Source organism: Aquarana catesbeiana, linkage group LG04 (assembly GCF_042186555.1).
Source record: "Aquarana catesbeiana isolate 2022-GZ linkage group LG04, ASM4218655v1, whole genome shotgun sequence".
Lineage (NCBI taxonomy): Eukaryota > Metazoa > Chordata > Amphibia > Anura > Ranidae > Aquarana > Aquarana catesbeiana.
This window is the reverse complement of record NC_133327.1, coordinates 313,934,171-313,946,736: the sequence shown is the minus strand read 5'-3', so window position 1 is coordinate 313,946,736 and position 12,566 is coordinate 313,934,171. Positions and strand designations below refer to the sequence as shown.

Below are 12,566 nucleotides of genomic sequence, written 5' to 3'. Positions count from 1 at the left end.
AGAGGAAAAAATAAAATGGGCCAAGGACACAAGCTATCTGCTGACAATTGCTGCACACATTAAAATTAAAAGGCTTGAAAAATATTTTCAGGTGGTATTAGCCAGTCGCCTGACACTGCAATAGCTGTGTAAAGAGTGCAGTGTAATACATTCCTCTATGAAGTAATGCCTTAGTGATTAATTAAAACTAATCTGGACTCCAACATCCCCCCTCCTTTTGTAGTCAAGCCGATTAACACCTATTCACTAGGTGGCCTGCAAAGGTATAGAGTAGTACGTGAAAAGCAGCTGCTACATCCATTTACAAGCCATGGCACCGGGATCAATCAATGAATCTGTGACACTGAGCTTGACTGTCAGTATATTCAGGAGTAAAACACGGGCAATATTCCGTCACCAAAGAAAAGCCATAAATGTCAAGGACATATACAAGTTTGTCACTTCTTTTCCCTACAGGAGAGCAGCTCTTGCCTGCTACTTACAGATAAGAGATGTATCAGTCAGGGTCTTAAGTGAGGGAACCAGGTGTAAGGGAAAAAGCAAAGCATTAATTATGTTTGGTACACGAAAAGTGCAGCACGCACACCAAGATGTCAACATCTTAGAAACTGTAAACACATGCAAAGAGATCCTGCTGCTAACAAAGAATGGACTTCACAGTTCAATCAAAACCGCAGAATCCCAACAGTGTTTCTTCTGAACGCAATAATTACATTGTAAGTCTTTCAGATCAAGATCGAAGAATTCATTTAGTGTAAATGCAGAAATGATATTCAGTTTCCAAACATGGTCCAATGTGTTTCTAGATATCTGGGCATACAGATAATTGAGCAATAACTAAATGGTTTCTTATAAAAAAAAAAAAAAAAAAAAAATATGTATAATACTAAACCATATAAAAGGCTATATATACAGTGCCTTGAAAAAGTATCCATACCCCTTGAAATTTCCACATTTTGCCATGTTACAACCAAAAACGTAAATGTATTTTATTGGTATTTTATGTGATAGACCAACACAAAGTAGGACATAATTGTGAAGTGGAAGGAAAATGATAAATGGTTTTCAACATTTCTGACAAATGAATATGTGAAGTGTGGCGTGCATTTGTATTCAGCCCCCTGAGTCCATACTTGGTAGAACCACCTCCGCTGCAATGACAGCTGCAAGTCTTTTTGGGGATGTCTCTACCAGCTTTGCACATCTACAGAATTACATTTTTGCGCATTCTTCTTTGCAAAATATTTCAAGCTCTGTCAGATTGGATGGCGAGCGTCTGTGAATAGCAATTTTCAAGTCTTGCCACAGATTCTCAATTGGATTTAGGTCTGAACTTTGACTGGGCCATTCTAACACATGAATATGCTTTGCTCTAAACCAGCGGTCTCCAAACTGTGGTCTGGGAGCCGGATGCGGCGCTTTGCTTGCCTTTATGCGGCCCTTGGGGCACCATTCCATCCAATGACACTAACAATGGGCATAATTCCTGTCGCTGACACCAACAATGGGGCACTATTCCTCCCACTGACACCATCAAAAAGGCACAATTCCTTCCATTGATACCAGCGATGGGGCAAAATTCCTTCCATTGACACCATTGATGGGGCATAATTCCTTGCATTGATACCTACAATGGGTCCCTTTTCCTCCCACTGACACAAACAAGACAAAATTCCTCCGACTGATACCAAGAACAAAGCAAAATACCTCCCCCTGACATCAATGATGGGGCAGAATTCCCTCCATTGACACCAATGATGGTGCACTATCCCTTCAACTGCCAAAGATAGGGCATTGTTTACTCCCACTAGATGCCAGTATATTTTCTAATCCCACTGGTCCGGCCCCCCTAAAGTCTGAAGGACAGTAAACTGGCCCTTTGTTTAGAAAGTTTGGGAACCCCGATCTAAACCATTCCATTATAGCTCTGGCTGTATTTTTAAAGTTGTTGTCCTGCAGGAAGGTGAACCTCCACCCGAGTCAAGTCTTTTGCAGACTCTAATGCCCTGTACACACGGTCTGACTTTTTCCATCGGAATTTCCGTCACACAAAGTTTGAGAGCAGGCTATAAAATTTTCCGACAACAAAATCCGTTCGCGTAAATTCCAACCGTTTGTGGACAATTCCGACACACAAGGTGCTACGCATGCTCAGAAAAAATTAAGAGACAAAAGCTATTTGCTACTGCCCTTTTGTTTTACGTCACCGAGTTCAGAATGATCGGATTTTCCGACAACTTTGTACGACCGTGTGTATGCAAGACAAGTTTGAGCCAACATCCGTCAGAAAAAATCCATGGATTTTGTTGTCGGAATGTCTGATCAATGTCCGATCGTGTGTACAGGGCATAACAGATTTTCTTCTAAGATTGCCCTGTATTTGGCTCCATCCATCTTCCCATCAACTTTGACCAGCTTCCCTGTCCCTGCTGAAGAAAAACATCCCCACAAAATGATGCTGCCACCACCATGTTCCACGGTGGGGATGGTGTGTTCAGGGTGATGTGCAGTGTTAATTTTCCTCCACGCATACCATTTTGCTTTTAGGACAAAAAATACAATTTCGGTCTCATCTGACCAGAGCACCTTCTTCCACATGTTTGCTGTGTCCCCCCACATGGTTTCTCGCAAACTGCAAACAGGACTTTTTATGGATTTCTTTCAGCAATGGCTTTCTTCTTGTCACTCTTTGATAAAGGCCAGATTTGTGGCGTGCACAACCAATAGTTGTCCTATGGACAGATTCTCCCACCTGAGCTGTGGATCTCTGCAGCTCCTCTAGAGTTACCGCTTTGGCTGCTTCTCTAATTAATGCTCTCCTTGCCCAGCCTGACAGTTTAGGTGGACGGCCATGTCTTGGTAGGTTTTCCGTTGTGCCATACACTTTACATTTTCGGATGATGGATTGAACAGTGCTCCATGAGATGTTCAAAGCTTGGAATATTTATTCATAACTTAACCCTGCTTTAAACTTCTCCACAACTTTATTCCTGACCTGTTTGGTGTGTTCCTTGGCCTTCATGACGCTGTTTGTGCACTAAGGTTCGCCAACAACCATCACCACCACTATATATAGGACTTTTAGTGAGATTAAAGTACCGTATATACTTGAATATAAGTCGAGTTTTTCAGCACATTTTTTTGTGCTGAAAGTGCCCCCCTCGACTTATACTCGAGTCAAGCACTTTTCTGCAGCAAAAATTTTTATTTCCTGAACCGACTTTGTGGCCCTGTATCTCAGGGCCACTTTGTGCAAACCCAGTGGAACTGGTACCATAACATATCCAAAGCTGGGGTTCCTAGCACTAAGTGGCCCCGAGATACGGGGCCCCAAAATCGGTTCGGAAAATGTCATTCTCTGCTGCAGAAAAGTGCTTGACATTTTCTGAACCGACTTTGGGGCCCCGTATCTCAGGGCCACTTGGTGCTAGGAACCTCAAATTTAGTGTGCAAACCCGGTGGAACAGGTATCACAACATATCCAAAGCTTGGGTTCCTAGGACCAAGTGGCCCCGAGATACGGGGCCCCAAAACCGGTTCGGAAAATGTCATTCTCTGCTGCAGAAAAGTGCTTGACATTTTCTGAACCGATTTTTGGGGCCCTGTATCTCGGAGACACTTAGTGCTAGAAACCCCAGCTTTGGATATTTCATGGTGCTAGTTCCACTGGGTTTGCACACCAAATTTGGGGTTCCTAACACTAAGTGGTCCCAAGATACGGGGCCCCAAATTCGGTCAACTGTGTCCATCTGCCGCAATGTCATTTCGGGACCCTTTGGGTTCAGAGACCCCAAATTTTGGCTGCAGCTATGGGGCATCTAGGAACCCTTAACTACCGAGTTTGAAGTTCGGGGGACCTATGGCTGCAAATGGGCACAGTGAGGATGCAAATGGGCATTGTTGACCCTCTTTTCCACTTACAGTAGCTGTGCATTTCTCACCCTCGTCTTATACTCAGGTCACTAAGTTTTTCCCATTTTTTTGTGGTAAATTAGGGCCTCGACTTATACTCAGAATGACTTATACTCGAGTATATACGGTAAAAGTATGAGCAAAACTTTTTTTCAATTTTTGGATAGAGCAAGGGAGGGTTATAACCCCTGTCAGATTTGTTTTCCTCCAGCTATCTTCCATTGCAGAGATTTCCTTTCACTTCCTGTCCTATAGCCAAACAGGAAGTGGGAGGAATCCCTGCAAATTAAGGGAATTCCCCCCCCCCCATTACTTTACTGGGGACAGCCCAAAATTTGTGAGTTTCTTTTACTTTCACTTCCTACTTTTGCCACCTTAACGGAGGGGGCACAGATGGCAAAAAAAAAAAACAGGTGTTCTAATCGCTCTGCACTCAAAAAAGTTTTGCTTTTAGTTATACTTTAACACCTTATATATTTATGCTAAAGCTGAAAAGCCTTATTCCCACAGGAATGTGTTTAAGGCCTTGGTTACATGGGTGGCAGGGGGCAGTAAAAATAGGCAGTGGAGACACGTTTTCACCAACCACAAGTTAACATGGTCAGCAGCCCCCTAGGGCACAATTACACAAGCAGCACTCTTTACCACCCGCACTCTTTAACACCCCTCTGTGATGATCCATGGTGGATTGCTTTTCAGAGGGTGGTAGAGCAGCAGCTGCTAGCCAATTAGGAAGCTACAGTGCAACTTGCCGAATGCCGTTTTATCCAAGAGCCAAAAGGAGATTTTTTATTTTAAGCACTTGACTTGTGGGGCGTTATATTCCAAAAGAAGTGTGTCACGGTTTGCGTCAATACTGCCTCCTAAAAGCAAGCTGTTGTATAAATCTTGTGGTGTACTAACATGTTCGCTTGCGGCTTGACAGTTGGGGGGGCAATAAACCCATTTCTTAACTTGCTATTTTTACTGTCCCCAGACACTTGCATAAACAAGGCCTAATACTGCCTTTTATAAAAAGAATATACTAATTACCTTATATGTAGATCTTCACATATAATCAATACATGAATCCCTCTAATATAGAAAAAAAAACAGTCTCAGCGTGATATGGGTGAATATTAGAAAACTGTGCAGTCTTTCACAAATTTTGTCCTTTTCCAACAGTTTCCCAGCGTATCAATGCCTTACACCCAAGTGCAGTATCAGATGTGCCCTCACAAATGGACCTCAGTGGTAACAAGAGGTCATATAGAGCAAGATTTCCCAACTCCGGTTCTCAAGTACTCCCAACAGGTCATATTTTCAGGCACTCCATTATTTTGCACAGGCGATTTGATCAGTTTCACTGCCTTAGTAATTACCACAACCGTTTCATCTGGGGGGAAATCTTGAAAACATGACATGTTAGAGGTACTTGAGAACTAAAGTTGAGAAACATTGATATAGAGCATTACCTCACAGCCTTCACAGGTCTTTTCCAGAATCACGGTCCGAGTAAAACGCAACTTCAGGTCCCAAAAACTCATGAGGGATTACAGAGAAACTGCAGTGTTCACTGCATATTTATTAAACTTCAACTGATAAAATTACACTTACATGTACATAGTAAAACTTGCACTTGAAAAACAAGGTTATCCAGTCCATGGTTGTTACCAGGCTCGGAATCCTGTGACATACAGCTAGGCTGAGCGTGATGATTCATATGCTCCTACTACCAGTCTACTCCTTCAGAACTTTCTCAAAGGCCTTAGTCTGCATTCACACCTGAACAGAGTGCATTCCTGGCATGCACAAAGCTTTTTTTATCAGGTGTATTACAGCCATTTTACAGGCATTTGTGCAGCTGTATCAAGCTTTAGGAGTTATTTTCCTGGGCTGGGCAAGGGGAAGAAATCAGTTCTGTACGAGGAGAGGAATTCTTCAGGCACAAAAGCATGCATATTGTGCACTTACAGGTGTTCCCACTGAAGTCTATAGTATCAAAAATAATGATTGTCAAAAGAAAAAAAAAAAAAAAAGTACTTTTTCTGTGTGCTAAGTAAAGTGACAATGTACAAGTGTGAACAGGACCAATTAGAAAGAATGGGACTCTGCATAGTCAAGGGCAGTAAGGCATAGGAAACCACTCAAATGTGAATGGAGGCTTAAAGGGGTTGTAAAGGTAAAAATTTTTTCACCTTAATGCATTCTATGCATTAAGGTGAAAAAACTTTTGACAGTACCGCCGCCCCCAGGCCCCCCGTTTTACTTACCTGACGCCTCGAATCTTCGCTCCTCGTCCTCGTCAGCTTCATTGCAGCTCAGCCTGGTCGCCGATTGGCTGCAGTGGATGGATTGAAAGCAGCGCAGCCATTGGCTCGCGCTGCTGTCAATCACATCCGATGACGCGGCGCGCCGGGGGGCGGGGCCGAGTGATACAGCGAGCGGCTATAGCAGCCGGCTGTATCATGGGAGCGCGCCCGCAAGCACTCACCACCGTGCGAGGGAGCTCGCATGAAGGTGGTAAATGCTTGCGGGGAGGAGCTGAAACAGCCGCCGAGGGACCCCAGAAGACCAGGTTCGGGGCCACTCTGTGCAGAACGAGCTGCACAGTGAAGGTAAGTATAACATGTTTGTTATTTAAAAAAAAAAAAAAAAAAAAAAAAACACAAAAACTTTACAACCCCTTTAAAGCTAAATTATCCATAATTTGCCATTCGTATGAATACTGACCACTGTTCTTAGTTTAGTGGTGTGAAATCCATGCTAACATGTCCGTTAGTAAGTTCGTAATGGGATAGGAGAGTGAAGGAGTAAGATGAGGAATACAGTAAGAGATTTGGGTGTCTTCAGCATAGAGATGGTACTGGAAGCAGTGGGAGTTCCATTAGAGAGATTTACCCTCACTTTCTTCGCATCTGACTGGCTGTATGCTCCACTTGCAGTTCCCAGGAAGCAGGAAGGCACAGAAAATGTTATGCTTAAGGATTTTGAGCTACTAAACATCCATGTGCATCAGAAGACTTTAATTTCTGTCAGTGCTACTGCTGGATAGCACCCCTAACTTCCCCCCTGGATAGTAGCAAAAACCTGACAGGGGTTTTAAACCTTTTCCACTCTATTCAAGGAGACAACCACTCACACAATTCGACAGTTTGGTCTTAGCCAACCTTTTCTCATATACATTCCAATAGTAATGTAATGGGTGATTTCTTTATTTTTATACATTAGCTTTTTATTATTATTACTACTATTACTTTTTATTATTACACAGGATTTATATAGCGCAGCACATTACAAAATAAATGGTCATGGTACAGTTACAATTCAAGACTAGAGGGTTAAGAGGGCCTTGCTTGTAAAAGCTTACAATCTAGAAGGGTATGGCAAGGGATACATAAATGAGCAGAATGAGCATAAGGTAATGAGTGAAGTAATAGGGACAGGCAGGACTTTGAGTGATACATATAAGCTGTAAGGTGAAGAAGGGAAAAGGAATGAGAGTACAGAAGATACTATCTGTGAAAACTGTCAAGCTCTTTAGTAAGAATCGCTAATAGGGATTTTAGTACCGTGTAAATGCTATCCCGCTCCTCTAAAACATTGGCCCTTAATGTCAAGCATGGGTCCCTGTTAGCTGAAGCAATACATCCATGACAGAAGATACCCTGGACAAGAAAACTACCAGATACAAAGTTACCTGGTCTATCTGCGGTTCTCATTTAGCTAAATAAACTGCAGGAACCCTCTTAAAATGCCTGGCTCTGTTTCAGCTCAAGCTCCAGAACAAGCATGCTGTAAATGAGTGTCAGAACTATTGATCACTACACTTAGAGTCAGCAGCTCAGACACCATTGACGTTAAGGCATCAGAATGACAGCCAGGAAAATGGCATCCTCATAGAAGAGTTCAGTAATGGCAGCCTCCATTAATCTACATTGTCCCTTTAAATTCAAAGCACAGAGAATTAAGGTAGGCATGCACAGCGCAGTAAACCAGGAAAACCAATAACATTTCAGCCTACAGTACCCAGGCCCGTGAAAAAAATCTTAATATTTGCTATGGGAACTGCATTTTATTCTTTTCTTTTTGAAAAAGTGCTATGTTTTAATGCATATACATATTTTTTTTTCAGTTAAGAGTGTTTTTTATTTATAATATAACTTTGCGAGTCAGTACAGTTAACCCCATTGTGAATTAAAATATAGTATATAAATCTCAAAGGCCTCTGCAAAAGTACATAATACGATATTGTTTAATGTAGGGTTAATTTTGCTTACCTCAGGACTCTTACGGTTCTGTAAAATCTGTTTATCAGTCTCCTTGGAAGCAAAATACCTGGTACAGCCTCGATTCAAATACTACGGAAAAGCAAAGTACAAGGAATTAAATGTGGTAATAGAAAAGTTAGATGAAAATACTGGACACAATTAGACAGAATTTCAGTATCTGGTATTTACTGAATGAGCCATATCAAACATGCAAGTAAAATAAAGACATTGGCAGTTGTCATTGTTGTCAAAATGATTTGTGATGCATTTGAGGGTCTGTTCTGTAGCCCTAAAGCATACACACCAAACAGACATTAAACAAGGTATCTTTATCATAAACAATTAATCAAAGTGTCAAAATAACATCACATATTTAATTAAATATACATATTTTCTAATATTTTGTACAAACTGTAGGAACATATTGCTTCTGGGCAGATGTATCAATAGATGTCATGAACTTGAATGTAACAATCATCAACATGCAGTCTTTTATAATCTATACAAGAAGTGTGACGTGCCTATCACAGAAACACAATGGAGGCAATCATATGCTGGTCCTTTTTTTTTTTTTTTTTTTGGAAATCCTATCATTTTACTAGTATCTACTGGCATCAGTGTGCTCACAGTCTTTCAGGTTTAATAAACCACACACTGCAAAGTTCATTAGCTCAAAATAATCATCCGTGTAGGCTTTCATTTAACCAGATGTGGTATAGCTAGTAGTAGTAGTAAAGTCACAACTAAACTATAACTGAACATGTTCTGTAATTTTAAAGACATTTCAATACTTCTCCAATTGTTTCCTCAGTTTAAATGAGTGTTGGCAACAAACCCTATATAAGCATATGTGGGTTTAAATTCTGGGGTTTATTCCCAACATCTCTTGGGCAAGTGCCAAAACATCTTCAATATTAAATAATGACTCAATAACTAAAGTTTTAATACAATGCCCCAATATGATCCCCGCCACACCATCCTATACCCAGTATCTACTGGCATCAGTGTGCTTAATAAACCACAAACTGCAAAGTTCAATAGCTCACAACAATCAAAACAAACATCTGTGCAGGTTTTCATTTATCCAGAACACGGTATAGCTAGCAGTAGTAAAGTCACAAATGAACTACAACTGAGATGTTCTGTAATTTTAAAGACATTTCAATACTAAACACGAGCCATACATGGAGCAAAATTTCTTTCCCACAACTATGGAGGACCACAGAGAGCATTGACAAGTTGAATCCCTCCATCCAAGCCATTGTTTTCTCCCAGCCAGGGGGTGGGGGGGGGTGGGTTTGTCATCCTAGCCAGGAGAAGACCGTGATTATTGGTATATTCAGTCTGCCCATACGTGGTTTAAATCCCGGGCGGTTCCTGCTGAACCAGCCAAGATTCACAACTATGGCTGGCCTTAAAAATGATTTCCTCAGTTCAAATGAGTGTTGGGAACAAACTCTATATAGACGTATGTGGGTATATAAACCAGGGTTTATTCCTAACATCTCTTGGGTGAGTGTCAAAACATTTTCAACATTACTTATTGACTCAATAACTAAAGTTTCAATACACTGTCCAGTATGACCTCCCCGCCACATCATCTGACACCATAATAGCATAAGAGATCTCATATGCAAGCTTCTGGCTGTAAAGGCTGATGTGGAGAACTAGTGCTGGGTAAGACACGCACCATCCTTAATGCCAGTGGCCTGTTCACTGCAACACATGCTCAACCCTCCTCCAAAGAGCTGATGATCCACTTCCCTATTTGGCAAGTAGTTCACTCTTCTCTATAGAAGATGCGTGTTAATCTGAATGGGATCATAATGGGAAGGGCAACAGGGGTCATATGACAGGTATTTAAAAGAAATTTCAGTTAAAGCGGAACTAAACCCTGCTTTCCGTTTCAGACATCTTAGCTTTTTGTTTGATCTACAACTGTCATGGTGCTCCACATATGATCAGTTATGAATCAAGCTATTGGATGGTTTGACAGTTTGGGAGAAAGTACAAACAAATGTGACAGTTAGCATTCCCGGCATGCCGACATTCAATATCTCTTCTGCAATAAAAGAAATCTACATGCCTGCTCACAGTCTTATTTTGAATGTACACTGAGCTGTGTAAGCGCAGCCTAATTTACACATCGTCACAGCACCTGTGCGTTGAGAGTGACGTCATCCCTGAGAGTGACGTCATCCCTGAGAGTGACGTCATCCCTGAGAGTAACGTCATCCTGCACTGGCCCAGCAGCCAAAAGAAGCTGGGTGGAAGTTCCAGCGAGGGGCATTGGACTGTTAAAGGAGAGGAAAGTATCACAGAGTTTAGCTCAACTTTAACTTTTAAGACAAAAAAATAGAAAATCATAAAAAAACTGAGTTTTAAAGACTAATAGAACAGATAGATGGTGAACTGAGGGGACGCGGTTTCCTTTATAGTTTTAGGGGGAAAAAAAATGATTAAAAAAAGGTCAGAAAATGAAAAAAGATACAAAACCGTAGTATTAAAAGAACTAAAATACTGGTCCCTGTATGCATCTCTTTGCCAAGTCTAACTGTACAGAATTGTTCTCATAACCTCCTGTCTCAGTACCACTCTGGGGGAGTAGCTGTTCCAGGGACAAACATTGTCAGATGTTTCAACCATTTCCCATGTTTTTGCCAGTGTCTCCATTGTAGAAATTTCCCATCACTTCCTGTACTAAAGGCAAAATCTCCCGAAAAATTTACTTAGGCTCCATCCACACCTTGGCGTTCCATTTTGTGGGTGGAATCGCTGCAATTCTGCCCCCGATTCAGAAACGCCACAAATCACGGGACGCCCTTTCGATCCCTGCTCTTCTGAATGGCACCAAATCGCGGCATGATTCTGCTGCGATTGTCACCCGATGAATCACAGTAAGAACACGCAAACAAAACTGCAGGAACGCCCGAAAGAAGTTCTTATACTTCTTTTGGGCGTCCCACGATCTTACCGCAATTCATTGGGCGACAATTGCGGCAAAATTGTGCCGCGATTTGGTCCCATTCAAAATAACAAGGATCACAAGGGTGTCCCACGATTTGCGGCATTTCTAAATCAGGGGCAGAATTGCGGCAATTTCGCCCACAAAACGGAACGCCAAGGTCTGAATGGAACCTTAAACAGAAATAAAAACAAGACAAGTTATAATCCATCCCCTGATAGGCATATAGCTGGGCTTGAAGTACACTAAGAGTTTATGTTAACACTTTCACATGATTTATTAACATCACAAGATCTAAACCAAGTTCTTTAGAACAGAAGCAGGAAAAATGGTTACTGTTCAACTAGCCATTTCCCATCTGTTCAAAGTACCAGTTGTCAGAGGCTAGTGTAATCCTTAAAATCCCTTGTGGCATTTACAATTAAAAACATATCTCACTCTGCATGTTTCAGTGGAAATGACAGTGTTCATGATAATGTAAAGTAATAAAATATGTGGAAAGAAGCAGCAGGTTAAAGCTGGCAGCATACCTAGCAAACTCTAATTTAGGGCTTTAGCTGTGCACAGGGAAAACAGATTATTATTCTCCACCAGAGACATCGACGACACCAGAAAGTTAAACATCTTACTTAGAAGCTTGGCTACAGTTTGTCTTCTAAAGTAATTGCAGTTTTAATAGACCTGACATTTCTGTTTGCAGTCTCCAGCCCACTGAGGGGCACCATCAGATAGATTTCATTTCAATTTTAATCATTTCAGAGCGTTTTTTTTTTCATCGGAGCACTTGCTAAGAGTAATGTTCTCCAACTGAGACATTGGGCTTTCCAAGCCTACTACTGATGCAACCTGACTGCTCTCCGCAGCTGACTAATCAGCAGCGTCAGCCAGCAGCCTTCCGAATGCAAGGGTCATTTACTGGATCATTCACAATTGTCAGCCAAACATGTATATCTGATCTAAGTGATTACTGCTGTCTTCAGAGAGAAAAACAGATGTGCTACAGCCTGACAGGCCACATGCCAGCTCACTTAGAGATCTTCAATATAAATCATAAATCAGATACAACCTGCAAAGAAGAAAAATGTGCCCCTGATGACTAGAGGTTGCTGCAGCCACAGAGATAATCTGTCATCATACCATTCTAAATAGAAGGGGGATTTCATTTTAATCTGGTCTTTCATTCTGCTTGCTGCATTTGCCAAAAAAAAAAAGAAGTTAGAATTCGCAGTTCATAAAATGAAGTAGGACCACAGTTTTAGGTATGTACTGGGGCCTATACAAACTAGTGGGTGATGAGCTTTGTATAATTAGCACCTGCATTGAGTAGGGGTGGGTACAATGTATTGTATCATTTACTTTTTAACTTATCACAAAATGAGACTTATTCACATTTCATTCAACTCTACTCACTGCAGCGTTTTCCAAAGCATTGGAGCAAG

General features: G+C 41.5%; 1 protein-coding gene across 5 annotated transcripts in view; it reads right to left on the bottom strand.

Annotated features, from left to right (window-relative positions):
* MYO6 (myosin VI) overlaps positions 1 to 12,566 on the bottom strand; it is a 402,734-nt gene that overhangs the window by 207,785 nt on the left and 182,383 nt on the right. For all 5 annotated transcript variants that reach the window (XM_073626829.1, XM_073626830.1, XM_073626831.1 and 2 more), the window contains exon 10: positions 8,172 to 8,252. In XM_073626829.1, the coding sequence (XP_073482930.1) occupies positions 8,172 to 8,252 (81 nt within the window). The remainder of the gene's footprint in view (positions 1 to 8,171; positions 8,253 to 12,566) is intronic.